Source organism: Lygodium microphyllum, chromosome 10 (genome assembly GCF_053477565.2).
Source record: "Lygodium microphyllum isolate KBCC chromosome 10, Lygodium_microphyllum_v1.1.10, whole genome shotgun sequence".
NCBI classification, from domain to species: Eukaryota; Viridiplantae; Streptophyta; class Polypodiopsida; order Schizaeales; family Lygodiaceae; genus Lygodium; species Lygodium microphyllum.
The window spans coordinates 147,698,614-147,719,130 of NC_141144.1; the positions used below are offsets into that span (position 1 = coordinate 147,698,614).

General features: G+C 39.7%; 1 protein-coding gene across 1 annotated transcript; it reads left to right on the forward strand.

Moving 5' to 3' along the window:
- The first annotated feature begins 2,732 nt into the window (after positions 1-2,732).
- Positions 2,733-20,277, forward strand: HEMC (hydroxymethylbilane synthase). Its single transcript, XM_087687022.1, has 5 exons — positions 2,733-3,101; positions 16,716-17,121; positions 17,420-17,623; positions 17,755-17,932; positions 19,981-20,277. Exons 1-5 carry the CDS (start codon positions 2,842-2,844, stop codon positions 20,091-20,093), a joined length of 1,161 nt encoding a protein of 386 aa, XP_087543148.1. The 5' UTR covers positions 2,733-2,841; the 3' UTR covers positions 20,094-20,277.
- The last annotated feature ends 240 nt before the right edge of the window (positions 20,278-20,517 follow it).

A 20,517-nucleotide genomic window follows, 5' to 3' on the forward strand; every position in this document is an offset into this window, starting at 1 on the left:
ACAAAGCACCATTGATTACTCTCACCCATGTCATGTGGAAGGTAGTTCCTTCAAGTTTATTGCATGATTCATTTTACTACATGGCCCCAAGCTGCAATACAATAATGTTAATGTAATTCTAATTTACTAAGTGCAATACAAGCATGATATGGCTATGTGGCCAATCAAACAAAAACATGCATAACTCTCTTACTTTGATTTTAGATCCAAGTAGGCAAAACATACTACAACAATAATGAGAAACTCGCAAAGAAAACACAATGTTTGTTGAGAGTTACAAGTCCAAGCCTTGGGGAAAAGTGATACCATTAAGTTTCCACCTCTCAATAGTTGTTAGTCATATCTATTCCAAGCACATTGATCCAAAATAATAGTGTTTTTTTCCATTGCAGGATAGTCTCATGCTTGGAGTATGGCTCAAAGACTAGTGGTGTTCTAAATGAGAGAATATACACATTGGTATTGTCAAAGTTGAATGAGCTAGATTGAGTAATGATAATAAAGGCCATGGAGAGTTATGACAGGAAAATTCAAGTGTAATCGAGCAAATAGAAACTCACTATTTCTAAATTAGATCAGGCAAGAGACTTCTAGACCATATTGTTGAATCACAAAAAAAAAAGAAAAAGATTACTCTCAAGTTAAGAGGACCACTATAACATTCGAGTGGACAATGATTTGTTCTTCCAATTCACACGAGAGAAAAAGAAAAAATATAAAGACAACATGTTTTGTATTATTTTTAAAATGATTTCAAACTAGATGATGATATTGAGTCTTAGAAGTCATGCACGTTAGCAGCATGGAGACTTCTTTATAGGCATAACATGACATCCTTCTATAGAAACTTATTTGTAATGGTAACTTGTCGTTGTGTTCTCCCCATATGTAATAGAACTATGTATAGCAAGTTCATGTGCAAACAATTGGAGAAGGGGGTTACTACAAACTTTGCCAAGAGAATGCAAGGACTAGGTGGACTTAGAGGAGGAACAATGCATGTATGAGGACCACCAAATTGAGCAAGAGTGGAATGAGGAGGTGTATCAGAGATACCCTACCTTCCTCGACTACCCTAAAGGTGAATTTCCTTCCAATGTGAAGGCATTATACAAAAAATACTTGAAGAAAAAACAAGTGTAAGAGACAAAAGGATTCAAAACCCTAGTAAGTGAATTCACATGTATTATTTAGAATATGTCACACTTGTATGTCTCCTTCTAAAGAGATTGTGGTTGATCGCAATAAAGTATTACCAATAGTGTAGTTGTTGAAAAATATAAGTAGAAAAGCAAGCAGACTCCTACAATTGACCAAAAAAGGCTAAGTGGAGATCTATTTTATCACTAGTTAATTTCGTTTTCTTCAATCCCTAGAGATTTGATATATTATAGTTGGTAGCTGACACTTCTGATGTATTTTAGTGGAAATATGTTGCCAAACATAACTCATGACTACAATTCTACAGGCCCTATGATGATTGAGACCATTGAAGAGTAGATCATAATTCCACCCATGCAAAAAATAATGCAAGAGAGTAGTAAATGTATGGAGGTTGTTTCAAATGGAAAAGTTTCCATCTTTTGCATATTCATCCAAAATGTGTTAAAGGTTCTTGATGTTTCATACTAATACTTATTTAAAATTGTTTTTTATTGCAATGGAAAATGACATGTGATGCAATTCATATAATTGGTATGAATAGAGCGATGGAAGAAGTTCTCCCAAATCTTGCATTGGAGACGCTTACCTTCCATATCATTGTATCAAGCTTGGAGGGAAGCTTGGAGGGGAGTGCAATAATGGTGGGAAGCTTGGAGAGGAGAACTCAGAAGGATGGAATCCATATTCCAAACATGAGATAGTCACGACGTACAACAATGAGTCATTGGTTACATGGGCACTGGCATCAGCTCCTCTCTCCAATAGGAAGTCCACTTGGTGAATGATGTTGATTGAGGAGGAGGAGCCTCCAGAATATATACACCATTAATGTGACCCACATAAATGCTAGTCAACCATCATTAATTTGGCTGATTGGCATGAAAAATGCCAATTTAGCATAAAATGCTAAGCAAATAAAATGCCTAAAATCCATACAAATGTGCCTAGCCCATCAAGCATGCACAGAATCACAAATGAGAGTTGACGATCCTGCTAACAATGTGCGACTTGATCCATTGCCACATGTAAGCTCTCATACAAGAGATATTTGGTGCATACACTGAGAAGTAATCTAGCACCTCACTTGATACCAATATTCTTATTCCCGAGATATTACCAATTCCATCATTGGCAATGATATTAGTCGAAGGATTCTATTTGACAAGAACTAGAGACTCTCCTTTCCCTCACAGACACAACATTAAAAGATGTAGAACTAGGATTATCAAGTTTAATTTCTTGTACTCCAGCAATGTCGGCTTTACGCATACACAGCATGGCCTGTAATGACTTTTGTCTCTCTATGGAACATAATCCATGGGCATACTTCCCTTACAATGTTGCTATGTGGTACCTTAGCGCGGTGTAATGTTTGAGCGTAGGAATGCTAGTATGCTAGTATGGACCATGTTAGGTAGCATTGTAGGAATGCTAGCATGCTAGTATGACAGTGTGAGGTAGCATGTAGGCCTAGGAAGGAGGAGTTACTCTAAAGACGTGAGGAGATTGATTGGCGATGGGGGGATTTTATCTTATCTGCACGCGCTCCTCTTTAAAAGGGCCTATCGGTTAGCTTTCGAGGTTTGGTTCCCTCTACTCTCTGTCTCGCCCGTTGATGCCCCAGCCGAGAATCCAAACCTTGCCTATGGAAACCTAGTCGAGGTTCCGATCGAACAAATGGAGGCAGTAATGGCGAGCTCAGTCGATGCCATATTATCCCCAACCCTCTCTTCGTCTCCTCCTCCTCCTTGCTCGTCATCGTCGTCTTCGTCTTCTTCCTTCTTCTCGAAGCAGCTGCCCCATTCAATCATCTCTATCCAGGTCTCCTCCAGGCGTTGCAGAGTACGCCACTTGCAGACCTTCGCTTCTTTAGCTGTGGATGCGCCCGCCGCTTCTCGCACCGATGTCTCTGTCGTCCGCATTGGCACCCGTGGCAGGTTAGTCCGCGTGTTTGCGTTTTGATGTTCTGATGAGAGTTCTTTTCCTTGGCTTCTTCCTCATGTAAAATCTATTGACAAGGGGAGTTTCTTCTCTCATTTATCCTAGTTGCCGTTTGTCGTTCTGCTCCCTGTCTCTCAAAGCCCTTACTTCCAGAGAAAATATGATATGCATGCCGTGACTAGTTACAATGTTATGTATATATCTAGATGATTCGACGGGAGTGCAGTAGCTACTTAGGCAATAATATTTACTTTGGCCTCTCTATTGTCGAGCTGGCTACTTCCTTATAATGCTTGTAATCATTTGTAGAAAGCTTTAATCGTCTACAGAAAGCTTAGTATCAAACACTCAATTGTCAGAGTGTATAGCAGTGGAAGTAAAGAAACACCGCTCTAATAGGCTATAAGAATTTAAAGAACGGAAAAGAACACTGCTTTAACACAAGGACCCAAAGCGAATATGCTCGGGAAATTGGTCTCATATACCAAGTCTCAAGAACAGCACATAGGCTTGGGCATTGAGTCATTGGCCACCTCTCTACACTTATGAGCAATCGTTTTGAAGGATTTGTATTTTATGATTGACTGATAGTGAAAGAGGAGTAGCCTATAAATAGGAAAAAATAAGACATCAATAAATATCAGTCAGCCAACTCTGGAGGTGCCCAAAAATGTGGGTTGGCCAGCCTAAAATAACTCTGGTATAAAAATAAAAATGCACGCAATTGCCTTGACTCATACACCCATGAGATGCACTTTGCTCACATCATATACAAGAGTAAAACAAGTAAATGAATGGAGTGCAAAGCAAATTGCAAACAGGGAAAACATAGCTAGAAGAGATCTATGTGGGTAGCAATGTCGCTGGTTTGGATTCAGAGAGCCGCTTGAAGGTGACTTGATTGTAGTTGTACAAAACATCATTTTCTTGGCCCAAGAATGATGTTCGTTGTCAGGAATGGGAAGCGTGTTTTTGCTGCTAAACCCCTTGGCTAAAGGAAAAAATGATGCCTTTTCTTTTTCAGGTTGCATGTTTCTTTTCCTACTGCTGTATACAATTGCCTCAGTCATCTTTTTTTGTGCTCTCTCTCTCTCTCTCTGTTTTCTAAAGCAATTTCTCACAGGCAGCATTTGCAGCATCGATTTTGTGTGTACAACCTCAATTTGTGAGTTTGGTTTAACATGGGATGATGTATCCATTGTCATGGATCTCTAATTGTGAATGTCAAATGATTAAGAGGTTTGAGTCATGATGCATAAGTCACCAAATGGATGAGGAACGATTAATTTTTGAGTATGGGAAATGGTCTGATTGTTCCTTCAGGTAAGTTTTAGTTTTCCAAGCTTCTATATATTCTGTTATATTTATACATATTCTGTTTTCTGTTATTTTGCATATTGCTGTTTCTTATTGGGACTGAAACTCTGTTTTGACTGTTGCTAGCTTTTTTGACGTATGTTTTGAAAACTCCAAGGAATTATGGGCTCTATCTAGAACATACGATGCAGTTTGGATGGCCAATAAACCTAGGAAGAAGAGATAATCGTTTAGGTTTGGAGGATTGGGGGCAAGGAGGGGGCAAGGCTGTTAGGGTAGTGGGCAGCAATAGAAGAAGCAAAGAGGCACTGCTGTAATAGACTGTAAGAACATAACAAATAGAGAAGAATACTGCAAAGAACATGAGCTTGAAGAGAATATTCTTGGAAGATGGAATCCATATACCACGAGAATAGAACAAAGTCTTGGGCATTGATTCACTGGTAGTGTGCTAGTCTCCCTCTCTTCATGAAGATGCAGTTGTGCTGAAGGATGAGTATATGATGGATGACTAATTGGAGGAGGAAGGCTGCCCATAAATAGGCAGAAAGTGTGCCAAACATGATGACTAGACTACGAGCCATAAACTGCACCAAAATACTAGTTGGCCAGCCAATAGAACATCTGGCATGAAACAAGAAATGTAAACTAATACAGACTATTGTATCCATGAATGTACACTCTATAATCATTCTCTCTCGGATCATGGGTGATCAGTTTAATATAAGAAACGATGAACTGCATTGTAGTCGCTGTTGAGCTAGAAATACAGTACATATTGATTAGCTCTTTAAAACAGCCCCAAAACATGTAATTTACTAAAAGTTTCATTAAATGGGGAGTCGTTCTAAAGAAGTTTTGTGTCCCACATGCAAAACCCTAGTTTGGGAGGATCCTTTTGCATCTATAAAGAGACATGCTGTCCACCATTCAGCCCTATCCTTGCATGTTGGTTTTTGACTCTCATATGCAGATTTTAACCATCAGCTCCCATCTACCGATTGTCCAGCCCTTGCAGAAATGATTGTAGCCCTTCCACCTCCAACACTTAGTGACTTGTCTTCATTTGCCGTTTGCTATTTGGAGTCCTCAGCCTACTGTGTCTATTTGCCTTGTAGTCGCGAGTAGTCCATGTCATGATCAAGACTTGGCCTGTGTGCATTTACACCTCTAAGAGCTAGACAACAGGTTGTCATCATCAGACGGCCGCTACAATATTTGCATTTTGCTGTCCAACAAGCCACCTTCATCATGTAACACCTACATTGATGTCACTTGACTGCTTTCAGCATTGGGTGATTGACTTTCAGCCTTCCTTCCCATTTGTATAGTTTTGACGGTTACAACTCTCAAGGTTGTTAGTAGATATGTCAGTTCATGGCTGAGTCTGTGCATGCCTAAGAGGGATGGGCACATTCCAAATATTTTAGGCATTTTTAATTTATCATTTTGATGGTGTTTTATGGCATTATCTGCTGGCTGACTTGACATCATTTATGACATTATTTTTGCATATTTAATCCGACTCCTCCTTCGCAGTCATCATGCATCATCTGTCCTTTATCGTTTGACAACTTTTGGTGGAGAGAGAGGAGCAGGTGTGAGTGCCGTCACAATGGTCGACTCGCATTGGTTTTGTATTGTCTCATACCTTGGTATATAGATTCCATTTCCCGAGTATCTCTTTGTTTCTAAGTTCTTTGTGTAGTGTTCTTTTCTTTTGTGGTGTTTCTCTCTCTCTTTCCTTTGTCTCTTACGTTCAACAATCTATTACAACAACTTTCCATGCTTCTATCACTGGACCCACTTCTGACAGGGTGATTGTTACTGTTGCTGTTTTATAGTGTTTTAGGTCTGAGTTTTGACTTTTTGTCCGCTGATTTGACTTGTATCTAACTGCTACGCCTAATTTGCAGCCTAGGTAATCATCTTTTACTAATTTTCGGACTATTCTTCCGCTATTTTCTCCATGTTTTGTAGTTTTCCATTTGCATTTATGGATTTTTGGGGCTGTTTTAAGGTTGGGGATTTGTTATTGCCCCTTTTCAATCTGCATTATGGGGACAATAGTGTGAGACGACGTGTTTTCCTGCAAGTTGCCTGCATTTAATGCAGCTTTCATATGTCTTATTGGTCAACATCTATGTTTTGCTCTTTTGCTTCTATGTAGGGCTGGGTGATAGTATTTCAGGTTGGTTTTGGTTGTATTTGGTCTGTATTTTTCTTTTGTGACACACTACTCAACTTTAGAGAGGATTCATGCGCGTTTGGGTGTCGTCTTCTCATCACTACACTTTGGTTATTGTTGATCTTTTGTGCTTTCCATTTATTTGGCCTATTTATTGTCAGCTCCCTCCTCCACATTCATTCATCACTTGATAGTTTTTGGGGAGAGGAAGCTGGTGCCAGTGCCTCCACAGCCCATGACTCACATTGTGTTTGTATAGTCTCATGTCTTGGTATATGGATTCCATTTCTTGGGCATACTTCTGAGTTTTCATCTGTATTGTGTTCTTTCTTTCCCTTTCTCTTTTGTCTTGTGTTTCAGCAGTTTATTACAGCTTATGTTTACGCTTCCATTGCTGCACCACTTCTGATATGATATCAGATTTCAAGATTTGTGTTTCTCCTGTGTTTTTTGGCTGATTTTTGGACTGTTTTTCCTCTTGCTGATTAGGCAGTTGCTGCTCTAATCAAGCGACTAGTTTTGCTTCCGTTTTTTGCTGATGTCAACACCCTAAAGCTTGTGCATCTGTTTCAACTTGTGTTTTAGTGCTTTTGCCTCTTCTCTTGGCTGGGTGCTTGCATTATCAGGCTGTTTTTGCAGTTTTTGCAGTTTTTGACTGAATTCCTGACTTTTTACAACCGCTTTTGTCTTATTTTGATCAGCTTTTGGGTTATATAGTCGTGAACTCTTGTTTTTTGCAGTCTGTGCTCGTGGTTTGGCTGCGTTCTCTCTCCAAATCCCTTCTTTTCTCTATTTCTCTTCTAAATCCTCTACAAAGGGCTTCTCCATGCACATCCATTGATAATGAGTTCTATGGAGGTTCAGGTGAGGCTCTTGCCATTTTAGAGAGAGGTTTGAAGACAAAGAAGTCGAAGGCCTAGCATTACCATTGTGGCAAGAAAGGTCATTTACGGAAGGATTGCCACGAGTTAGCGGCTTCGGGATGCGGCCTCCTTTGACGAGTCATCATTTGTCTCAGATTTCGATTCCGATCCTCCTCTGGCCAAGGTGAAGTCCAAGGCACGAAAGGGATCCTTTTCTTTGGATCGTGGGAAGGGCTTTGTGGCCCCTTCCTCAGCTGCTTTCTAGTGGTGGTGATGAGGTCATCTCTCACGTCTCTCCAGTGCCAGAGGAGTGTAAGAAGGTGGTGAGATGGGGTAGCTGCGCCTCATCTATATTTCTATACAGACGCACAAGATCCAGAGAGGGACATCCCTGACGCCTTGAAGTTTGGCAAGTACAAATCCTGGAGCTAGGATTGACATCCAGGTTCATGATGGGTTGGTTATTTGACAGCGAGTGGGTGGCTTTCGTCTGGAGCTCACGTGACGGGACACTTTGGCGGTTTGGCCAAAGAAGGGGAATCTATGGTCATTTATGTGTTGTAGCATTGTAAATAGGATGGTCACGTATGCCATAGAGGCATTGTTGACAGACATTGAGAGCTGCTACGCTCTTCTCTATCTTCAGGAGCTGGTACGATCGACATTGACATCAGGTTCTCTCCAAGGCACCTAGGTGGTGGCTTGTGCATCCACTACTTGGGCATCCATGGTTCTACTATCATGGACATTGTTGTATGTACTATGATGCGACATTATCATTGTATATTGTATTGTATCAGATTACCCATGATCTAGGAGAGGGTGTTAGTAGATTAGTTAGCTCATGGTTAAGTCTGTATTTGTAGTTTAGTAGGCTAGGCTCAGAGATTATTGAGGCATTTTATTTACCATTGTTTATTGTGGTTTAGGCATTATTTGCAGCCAGTCAGCCAACCGACCAGTCATATTTTAGGCATTTACTTGGTCTATTTATTGTTAGCCTCCCTCCTCTATATTCATTCATCACTTGACAGTTTCTGGGGATAGGGAGCAGGTGCTAGTGCCTTCATAGCCGGTGACTTATATTACTTCTGTACAATCTCATGTCTTGGTATATGAATTCCATTTCCCGAGCATACTTCTGAGTTCTTATTTGTATTGTGCTCTTTCTTTCCCTTTCTCTTTTGTCTTGTGTTTCAGCAGTTTATTACTTGACAATTTCTGGGGAGAGGGAGCAGGTGCCAGTGTCTCCACAGTCGATGACTCACATTGCTTCTGTACAGTCTCATGTCTTGGTATATGGATTCTATTTCACAAGCATACTTCCGAGTTCTCATCTCTATTGTGCTCTTTCTTTCCCTTTCTCTTCTGTCTTGTGTTTCAACAATTTATTACAGCTTATGTCTATGCTTCCATTGCCGCACCACTTCTAACAGGCATCTCCTCTTGTTGGTTAGCATGCTGACATTATTTCCTCATGTACAAGTGTTATGCCAGAGAGACTTGCTGTGTTTAACTTCAGGTTTCTGTGAGGATGCTATCTCTTGGCGCTTAAGCTATTCTAGTTTCAAAGAGGGGTGCCATTCAGCGAAAGAAGATGAAGTTTTTGTGCTATTATTGTGGCAAGAAGGGACACCTTTGGAAGGGCTATAGGACATTAGTAGCTTTACAGTAGAAGCATGTGTGAATGATGATGGAGGGTAATGACTCTCTTTGCAAGTCTTGTTGATCTCTAGATCCAAGTTTAGACTCTTGCTATGTGGCCTTAACGATGGCTACAGGGGCCTTCCTTCCATGTCGCTAGTATAGATGATGCATCATGCGGTCATCCCTCACACCTCTTAGTGCTAGAGAGGGAGTGTGAGATGGGGTTGGTACACCTCATCTATACAGGTATATAGGTTAACATGTTCATGAGAGGGGTTCCTTGATGCATCAATTGGAGTATGGCAGGTTTAAATTATGGAGCTGGGATTGATATCTAGGCTCATAATGAGTTGGTTATATGGTAGAGGGCGGGATTGGCTCCTAGTCTGAGCTCACATGAGGGGACACTTTGGCAATCCTGCCAAAGGTGGAGAATCCATGGTCACGTATATTCAGAGGGGTTTTTGTTAGGATGGTCTTGTATGCTATTGTGAAACATTGTTGATAGATATTGAGAGCTACTATGATTCTTGATGTTTTTAGGCACTGATACGACCAACATTGATATTAGGTTCTCTCCGAGGCATCCTGGTGGTGGCCTTCGCACCCACTACTTGGATATCCATGGTTCTACTTTGGTGGTCCTTGTTTGTACTATGACATTATCATTGTATATTGTATTGTATCAGATCACCCATGATCTGAGAGAGCATGTTAGCAAATCTGTTAGTTGATAACTGAGTTTGTGTATGCCAAAGAGGGCTAGGCATGTTGAGCCAAGAAATGTCATTAGCCACTTCAACAGCCCCAAAACATGCTTAATTAATGAAGCAAGCATTTTATTTCTAAAAGAAACACAATCCTAGAGATTTATTGCGTCCCACATGCAAAATCCTAATTTGGGTGCCCCAAACTTGCTATAAATAGGCATGCAGCCCATCGCTCTCCCTCAATCTTGTTTTTGTAGATTTTAGGTCTTTCAACTTGCTGCCTATACCTTGGATGCAGAGGACATTGCGTCCAAGCTGGCCATTGCTGTCTACAATAGTCTGGCACCTGTTTCTAGCCTTCTATCCACTGTTCGGAGCTGATTCCAGCTAGGCGACTGTTGTTGCTAGTTTTTTCTACTTTCACTAGCCTGCCATGTCATCAATCTACATGCATTTGCTGCTGGAGCTGCTGCTTACATAGTTTTTTCTCTCCTCTAGCTATCACCTAGCCTCTGTTGGCTGCACTTCGCAATTTTCTCTCTTCTCTTTGCCCTTTGCATCAGACCCAACACTCACATTGCTGTGTTTGCTGGTGTTCAACATTCGGAGGTTGCCTTGCTGCGTTTCAAGATCCGTTCGGAGTACATCACAGTCTTTAGGTCATTACCCTTGCCCCTTGCCCTAATCCTCGAGATACAAGAGTTTGTGGTACAATATTCACTCTCTGCATAGTGTGTTTGCTGCATGAGCATTGTATATTCAGTAGTCATTCACTTCTTTTTTTGTGTTTATTGTCTCTGAGTTACCCTAACCCTAATTGTGTTCTATGTTATCAATTTGTGCTTTGTTATACGATTGGTATTGTGTTTTTGTGTTTAGAGCATCTTGTCATAGGGTGCATTCTAGATATTCTAGGCATTTTCTATTTGTCATTTTGATGGTTTTTATGGTACTTATTGCTGGCCGACTTGACATCATTTATGGCATTATTTTTGCCTATTTATTCAGGCTCCTTCTCCATAGTTATCTTGTATCATCTGTCATTCATCATTTGATAGGTTTTGGTGGAGGGAGAGGAGTAGGTGCTAGTGCCTTCACAATGGATAAATCACATCAAGTGCCAATGCCTTCACAATGGGTAACTCACATTGATTTCGTATTGTCTCATATCTTGGTATATGGATTCCATTTCTCGAGTATCTCTTTGCTTCTGAGTTCTTTGTGCAGTGTTCTTTTCTTTTGTAGCGTTTCTCTCTCTTTCCTTTGTCTCTTATGTTCAACACTCTATTACAACAATTTTCCACACTTCCATCATTGCATCCACTTTTGATAGGGGTTTGTCCTCGGTGGACATTATTACTCACCGCTTTGGCCTTGAGCATTCTATACACTCTTGTATTCATTTATTGCATTGATTCATTCATTTGGATTTGTGCAAATCCTAGCATGTCTTCTCAGTTGCACGGGTTGAAAAATTGTTGCCTTGCATATCAGTAGTATCTTGGAGCAACCAGATCACGAGTAGCAGCTAATACACATTGGATTGAGTAGCTAATGTGTGATGAAACCTGAAAAATGATAGAAAGCACCAAAACCAAGTTGAATAGGCTTTGATACCGTGACAAATTAGTGGGCAGCAATGGAAGCAAGGAGACATTGGTGATTGCTATAATACATTGCAAGATCACAAAGAATAGAAAAGAACATTGCAAAGAATACTATTCTCAAATAGTATATGCTTGGCAAATGGATTTCATATATCAAGGTATAATTTGAGAGTTAAATGGCTGTTAATGTCTGAATTTTCTAAAATTTTTAGAAATTTCAGATTTTATTTGAAGAAAATTGCAGTAGGTGGGATATATTTTTTGAATAAAGTGATTGAGGCTTTGATGGAGGCTATGAAGGTTAAACATAATAAGACCACACCTTATAACCCCAATCCATGTGTATACATGTATGTATGCACACACACACACACACACACACACACACACACAGCCACGAAAAAAAAGAGAGATTGCATCTAAAATTTCAGACAGACAAAAATAGCACATGTAAAAGATGAGAGAGAGGGACAAAACAGTAAGAGAAAGCTTACGCTTCAACTTTCAGACAGTCAATATCGATGCTGAAGGCTGAATTGATGTGTTGCACAGTCCACGGGTAAGTTTTCCATGTTTTGGGGGCAAGTAGAAGGCAAGTGATAGCAAGCGATGCCTTCCAAGGTGAAATTAAGTGTTTTTTATGTTTTTTGCCAGGCGATAGACTTTTGGCAAAATCACGCTGTTTATTGCTTTTTCCAGCCTCTTTTTTTTCCTCAAAAGTATGTTAAGTATAAATCAGAATTTCATACTCTTGTTTTCATACGTTTTTCATACAATTGATTGGGCAATCAACCATGTTTGATAAAAACCATTGGTCTAAGCCTCAAACTCACTATTTGTTAAAAATCGTTGGGTCTAAGCCTCAAACTCACTATTTGGCAGGAAATTTTTGTTCTTTGGTCCTCATTACAAAAAGCAAGCGTGCTTTCCACTTTTTCACATAGCATTCACAAAATGGTCCCATGTGGATGAATTTCATGGCTATTAATACTTCGTATATATTGGTTTGAGCCGTTGATAACCTTCTCTAATAAAATTTATTGTTCCTAGCAGTCATGCATAGTTTCTTGGAGATGAAGCATATATAATGTTGGAGAGCATGAAGCAAGCGTTAGCTTGCCATATTTTTTTAGTTTGTCATCTCCTTGTTTTGAGCTTCATCAGAGTTTGATGGAGGCATTGGAGCTTTTGACTATATTTACCATTTAGTTTCGTGTACATTTCCTCCCCCAATTTGTGTCAGCTGTGTATGCAGTGTCTGCAACCATTTGACATGTCTTGGGAGAGGTCGTGCAGCCCTAGACATCAGCGAGCAGCCTAGATAGTGCCACATCAGCATTTTTGCCACTAGATAGTGTTGGTTGGCGAGTTTTTTAGCAGGCTGATTGCATATTATTGGGATAGATTGCAAGTTAGCCAGATTTGAAAGATCTTAGCTATTTATAGCCGGTCAATTTTGGGGCAGATCATCATCTTCTCTTTGTTGCAAGTTGCACACTCCATCTCAATCTTCGTCTCTAGTATTGCCATTATCTTTAGTCTAATCCGATGACCTCATTGATGCTTTGAGATGTTTGCAAGGATTGATCAGTCCATCATTGTATTCATCATTCTTTCCAGATAGTGTAGGTTTCTCTTTTATACATCCTATTTTTTTCTTATCCTTTTCAGTCTGTATTCGCGTTTTTCTTTTGAGGTATTGTCATGTAATCTACAAAGAAGACGATTGTACTACTAAAAATATAAAATTTCAGCCTACAATTTGCTACAAAAAACACAAAATTTTTAATACTCTACGGTTGTTTTAGATAAGGCAAGATATCTATTGCCATGGGGATGTGAAATTAGATTGCTTTGCTTAGCATTTGATTAAAAGTTAATCCAATGTGCTAATGTGACTTGCACATGTGAGGTGTAAGTTAATTGTTTTATGGTGTGGACCCAAGACTTTGAGATATCAGTTGGTACCAAAGGCAAAAGTTATGGTAAGTTATGCTTGATAGGTACTAGGTGGTATTCAATGTCAGATTCGGATCTAGACATCAATGGTGGTGACATTAGAGACTAGACATTAATTAATTTAATTAGTGTTGGCCTAAGGGCATTTAACTGTACAAGGATACTTGGAAGACAAATTGGCCTAGCTCATTTAATAATTGGTTGGCGGATGTACTTTTTTGGGCATTAGAATAATTATTAAATTGATTTTTAAAATATTAATTTTAAAAATTACTTTAATAAGCTGGATAATGGTTGAAAATGAGATTAGAATGTCGCTACTTGGTAAAGCTTACCATGCAAGGGAAAAATACGTTTTTGAGGGTTGGTTGAAGTCTATTCCAGCCATTGTAAGAGGTTATTAGAGACCAAGGAGAGGCTGCTGATGTGATTTGCACCTTGTCTTACAGCATGTGACAATAGTTTAGAGCTCACCAGGAGTAGGTGACAGTAGCCCAAGGTCCTTTTGGTGTAGGTGACAGTATATAGGAAGAGGCAATAGTCTTTCTAGAGGTCCTAAGCTATAGGTGATAGCTTCCATGGCTGTTTGAGTAGGGCAGCAACAGTTTTTCAGCATTTCTTGCTTTGAAACTCTGAAATTTCTCTCTACAGCATTCTCTCTCATTCCCTAGCTATCGCTCAAGTTATCTTAGCATTTTCTAGCAGTTAAGCCATTTGAGAAAGGGATTTCAATCAATCTCCGCTATAAACTCTAATTTACAACAAAAATTATGATAGTATATAGGAAGAGGCAACAGTCTTTCTAGAGATCCTAAGCTATAGGTGATAGCTTCCATGGCTGTTTGAGTAGGGTAGCAATAGTTTTTCAGCATTTCTTACTTTGAAACTCTGAAATTTCTCTCTATAGCATTCTCTCTTATTCCCTAGCTATCGCTCAAGTTATCTTAGCATTTTCTAGCAGTTAAAGCCATTTGAGAAAGAGATTTCAGTCAATCTCCGCTATAAACTCTAATTTGCAACAAAAATTATGGTTTAACAGTCACCTTCAGATGTGTGCTTAGAATCGAGGGCCTAAGGCTTGAATTCCAGCAGCTGAATTTAAGGAATTTTAGGGAGATTTAAGAGGCCAACTAGCCAATATCAGATTTGGGGTTGAACTTTGTTTTTCAAAGAGCAAGGGAAGGTTGATCTCCGAGCAAACCAAGGGGCAAATTGGTTTGGAGGCTTGTTGGTCATTTTTGATAACAAGCGGCACTTGGATTAATGGAGGAGGTCAGAGGATCTCAATTGTGCTCCATTCATTTGCAATAAAAGTTAAAGAAATGTTGCAAGGGGCGGCAATTTTGGAGCTAATAGGTTGTCCATTGTTCAAGATTAAGTGGTAACCTTTATATTTTTAGCTTATATGAATTAATTACTTGCTGTAATTAGTTTTAAAGTAGGTTAGTACCACTCTATCCGAGGAGGAGGAAGGCTAGTTTCAAGGTTTCATTGTTGGGATACCATCAAATCCCTTGAATTGGTGGGTCCGAGATACTTGATTGAAGGTCAAAAGCATTGCTTTAGTGCTAAAATTTTAATTAGCTGAGCAACTATAACAAGAGTGTTTTTAGTTAGTGAGATGGGATCAATCAGTGATGATGTATCTCATTCTAAAAATGCATATAGTGAAGGAGAAAATGCAATGTCTAATCGTGGAATAGACTTATAGCATGGACAACAAGCTAATAATGTTGGTTTAGACCAAAATGTGGGTTTTTTTGGGCCTTTAGAAGGTGATAACTAGAATTGGGAAGAGGGATTTGATGACCAGTTTAAAGATCAGTTGAGGACAAGTGAAATGTATGTGCAATCGGCAAATGATTCTCAATTCTCGCAGTGTTTGAACCTCTTAAGGGGGGCATCAAAGGCAAGAAGTGGGGCAATTGATGAATATGCAAGGCCAACTTGGAAGTGCCAATCCAGTGCTTTTTGGACAGCAAGGCACGTATGCAATGATGGGGTAGCTAGGGTACTTTGGTGGTGGCACTAGTTTCCATGTGGTGGGTCATGGATCGCACATGAGGATGTATGGCACAACTTCTTATGGTATGCAGCAACCAATGCATGGTGTGCAAGGCTCAATGTATTTAGGTATGGTTGGTAATATGCATAATCACATGTAGAACAAGGTTGGCATGATGTTGGGGCACAAAGGGGCAAGTTTGGCACTGTCCATTGTGTTTGGGACTTATGGTATTAATCCTCATTCAGACCTTCCAATAATCTTCAACCATTTGTCATGTTTAGACCATCACACAAAAACGATGGAAGCAAAGTTGTACTCCAAGTTGTTGACCACAAGCAAGGCTTGTTAGAGTCATTTCCCAATCAATTGTATTGGATATTTACAACAAGAGATACCACAAGGAAAAGGACATCTAAAAGGAGCCAATTTCATGCTCTCCTCCGAATGTTGGATATTCTTGGTGGGAGCATTGACAATGTGGCTTCCTTGTCTATGTTAAGCCTTATGGATCTTATCTATTTATTTGTCCACACAGTTAGGGTTATGTATTTAACAAATCCTAATCTATAGCTTGCTCACGTCTGGTCTCTATTATACTGGTTATCTAACATGTGCTTGCACTAAAAGAAGGTTGTCTGCATGAAGTCTTCCATTCATTCTTAACAGAAGGCAACAAATTACATAAACATATTTCCACATATACATGTGACATGTTCTCCCTACTTTCCCAAATGTCCTTTCCAAAAGCTCTTTTTAATTTGTGAGTGTGCTTTATTTCTTTCTTGACATTATATTACATGTTGATACTTTCTTTTTTGATGAAAAGAGAATCAGTTGACACATCTAAGCATATAAACATATATCCATGTATATATGTGACATGTTTTCCCTACTTTCCCTAATGCCCTCTCCTTTAAGTGCAGAACATGTGTCTGTCGCTCTGAAAGCTTCTTTTCATTTCTTAGCATGTTTAATTTCTTTCTTGACATTATATTAGATGGTGATACTTTGTTATGAAAATAGAATCAGTTGACACATCTAAGTATATAAACATAAGTGCGTTTTATTTCTTTCTTGGCATTATATTAGATGTTGATACTTTCTTTTTTGATGAAAATAGAATCAGTTGACACATTTAAATAGATAATAATTTCACAATATGCACATTCTTGGAAAAATGGTTTGAGGCTAACTAGAAAAATGGTGTCTGATGTATAGAAGAATGATTAATTGATGCATGCCTATTAGCTATAATTTACAAGCAGTATTTAAGCTTGTTCTAATTGTTTTGTGTAACCTGTATGTTTACAGTCCTTTGGCACTTGCTCAGGCTTATGAAACCAGGGATAAATTGAAAGAAGCACATCCTGAGCTTGCTGAAGAGGGTGCTCTTGAAATTGTCATCATAAAAACTACTGGAGACAAGATCTTGAATCAACCCCTCGCAGATATTGGTGGCAAGGGGTTGTTTACTAAGGAGATTGATGATGCTCTCTTGGAAGGGAGCATTGATATTGCTGTTCACTCCATGAAAGATGTTCCAACATACTTGCCAGAGGGAACAATTTTGCCATGCAACTTACCTAGAGAGGATGTTCGTGATGCATTTATCTGCCCTACAGCCTCTTCTTTGGCTGACCTTCCAGCAGGAAGTGTGGTTGGAAGTGCATCTTTAAGAAGGCAATCACAGTTGCTGTATCGCTACCCATCGTTGAAGGTCTATTGCCTTAACTTTCATTCTTTGATCTCTCTAGCAAAATGATTTTTTTGGTGCACTTTAGATCTGCTAATTTTTTTGTTGGCTACTTGTACACACACACACACACTCTCTCTCTCTCTCTCTCTCTCTCTCTCTCTCTCTCTCTCTCTCTCTCTCTCCTTTGTATTGTATGGTATGGCTCGTGACTTTGCACCAATGGTTTGATAAATATCTTTCATGTATTCCACACCTCTGTAATTTTGGCCTAGCAATGTCGCACAATTCGGTTTCAAGGTTGGCTGTTTACTGAAGTCAGGTAGTTAATTTTCGAGGCAATGTTCAAACAAGAATTAGAAAGCTCAATGAAGGAAGTGTGCAAGCAACATTGCTTGCTTTAGCTGGTCTGAAGAGGTTAACAATGACAGAACATATAACTGCAATCCTCTCAACTGATGAAATGCTTCCAGCAATTGCACAAGGTGCTATCGGGATTGCTTGCCGGACTGGAGATGAAAAGATAGTAAGTTTCTCTTTAGTTGACTGCATCTGTGCACAGTATACAGCTTTGCTTTAAATCTAAAATTGCTTATCCTGATTTTCTGATATATTGTATCGACTTTAGTTGATAATAGTTTTCATTCACTGTATCAGGAAAAGTTCTTAGCATCACTTAATCATGAGGAAACCAGACTGGCAGTAGCTTGTGAGAGAGCATTTCTGGAGACCTTAGATGGGTCTTGTAGAACACCTATAGCTGGCTATGCATATCGTGATGAAGATGGCAACTGTGTGTTCAGGGGACTGATTGCTTCACCTGATGGAACCAGAGGTTTGCTTCCTGTTTCTACTTAAGCTTGTCTAAAGTCTTGACATATCAGCATTTGCAGCTTTGAGACTTAATCTCCCCTTCTAGTCAAAAGGGATAACTCGTTGCATGAGTTTCTGTCTACATACTCTCTCACATTTTTCTTTACCCTCATTGCTACATGAGGAACACGTAGATACTTTCATACCTCTATCTGTATCATTTGTTGTACGACGATGGTTGGACTCCAATAGCATTCCATGATAGGTTTTACTGGGCGAGCCCATTTCTTTTTGATAAATACTAGAACACAAGGAAGCCGGTCTCAAATCAGCAGTGAGAAGACAGTAAATGACAGGCAAGAAAAGGAAAGAGAATATGTGGAATCAAAAGCAACAATGCACAGGGTAAGGGATAGATGCACAGAGGCAGGAGTTGACAAGGGCAGGTATACAGCTCTGTAATGCTGTATGAGAATGAAGGAGACAATCAAGCATACACGAGTGGTGGGTTAGAGAGGGTAGTAACAAATTACAGAGGGAGCCATTTTCCGGTCTACCTGTCCTGAATTACAATGTGATCTTTCTAAGATATGTTGTGTGAGGCAACAACTTCCACTGTTATGAACTAGAAATGTTTTAATACAAGCAAAAATTCCTCGAACTCCCTTGTCTCTCCTTTGCCAAGCAAATGTTCTATGTCCTTGGTCACCAAACAGACATTATCATGACACCATTGCCTTGTTGAGCTAAAACACGCTTTACAGTTGATTAGCATCTTAAAACAGCCCCAAAACACACTTAACTAATGAAAAATGCAAAACTGGTGCGTGGTTCGAATAATTATGATTTGAGTGCAAACCCTAATATTAGTAGTTCAACAACATGATTGCAGGTTATAAAAATTTCAAGCCAGCTATTCCATCCATGGTCGGATGCCAGTTGCAATGGCTACTAAGGGTCGCTATATGTGAATTTTCAAAGCTGGTCGTTTCATCCTTGGTCAGGCGCCGGTTGCAATGGCTAGTAAAGGTCATCAGATGTGAATATGTACTACATGTTAGGGTAGGTAAAGGGACTTGAAGTGTAAACACACCCAAGGTCTTTTTAGGTTAGTTGAAGGGTCTTGTAGTGTGAATATATTTAGGGCATTTCAGGGTTTGTGCAGTTGTTCTATAGAAGGCAACTAAGGCTAGTTTGCGCACTCTTGGACTCTAGACCACAGACTGCAGGGTGAGCCAATATTAGCACTATGGGTGGGATGCGAATTGCGACGACAATATCCATTTCCTTATGCTTGTTTGTGTGCTCATATGGATCATGTCATATTGTTTGTGTGTAGGATGGATCCTAGCAGGGCGTTACAATCTTCCTTCCAAAACTTTGTGTTTAAGGGTAATTGAGGTAGCTCAATAATTCCATCCACGAATTGTTGTACGGTTTTAATAGGTGTTCTAGTTTTTTATTTGGTTCAAATTAACCAAAGGTTTCCATCCTATGGTTGAAAATCTTTCCCAGCTTGTCTTTTATACTCATATTATGGTTACCGATATAACTTGACAATGTCCTAGTAGTTTTTGTCTTCTTTTAAAGTGTGCCTTTTCTTTCCATTGAAACCAGTTGCATTCATATATTATTTTTTCATCATAGATTCGCATTGTGTACTAATACAATGTATTTGTTTTGAGTAGCTTAATTTACAAGGTCATTCCCCTATCAATGCAATGATATCGTACTGATTGTTTGAATGCCATGTCCGCTGAAATGATTACTTTTATGAGGTTCAGTTCTAATTTCCTCTTGTAGATGTTCTCACACATACATTACATACACACACAAGCACACATGCATGCATGGATATTCCAACACATGCACGCGCACACCACACGTGCGCTCATGGATATTCTCTCTCTCTCTCTCACACACACACACACACACACACACACACAGGTATTCCATGGTATTGCTAATGGTACAGGGGCGTGTCTATCTATTTTATGATTTGCTCCATGGATCTTGCCTATTGTTTCTACATATCATTAACGGACACCCTTTTTATTTTTGTGCTTGCAGTGATGGAAACCCATAGGAAGGGTTCCTACACCTATGAAGACATGGTTGGCATAGGGATAGATGCAGGCCAGGAACTTCTAAAAAGGGCTGGTCCTAGTTTCTTCGATTGGTGATATTCGTCTGTGTTGTTTACCCTTGACGGTCTAGCAGATGGCTCTGAGTTAATATGCTAGGGTGCTGCGTCTTCTTCTAGAAAATTTTGTTTACTTGGATTTTACCGTGAGGTGGTTCTGTTACCGTCAAAATTCATCAGAGGAGGACTGCTATTTCAGTTTAAAGATGCAAATGCAATTTGTATGTTGGAGTTCTAGCCCAGTTTTGCACTTAATGACCTGCAGCCAAGCCCGTTCGTTCAACTGCAGGGTGTGCCAGTCTCACTGGCTAACTGAACTTTGATGCGTGTCTCCTCGTCCTTAGCCTCTTGGAGGCATCTAAAAAGACGTTAACACACACACACACACACACACACACACACACACACACACACACTCTCTCTCTCTCTCTCTCTCTCTCTCTCTCTCTCTCTGTGTCTGTGCG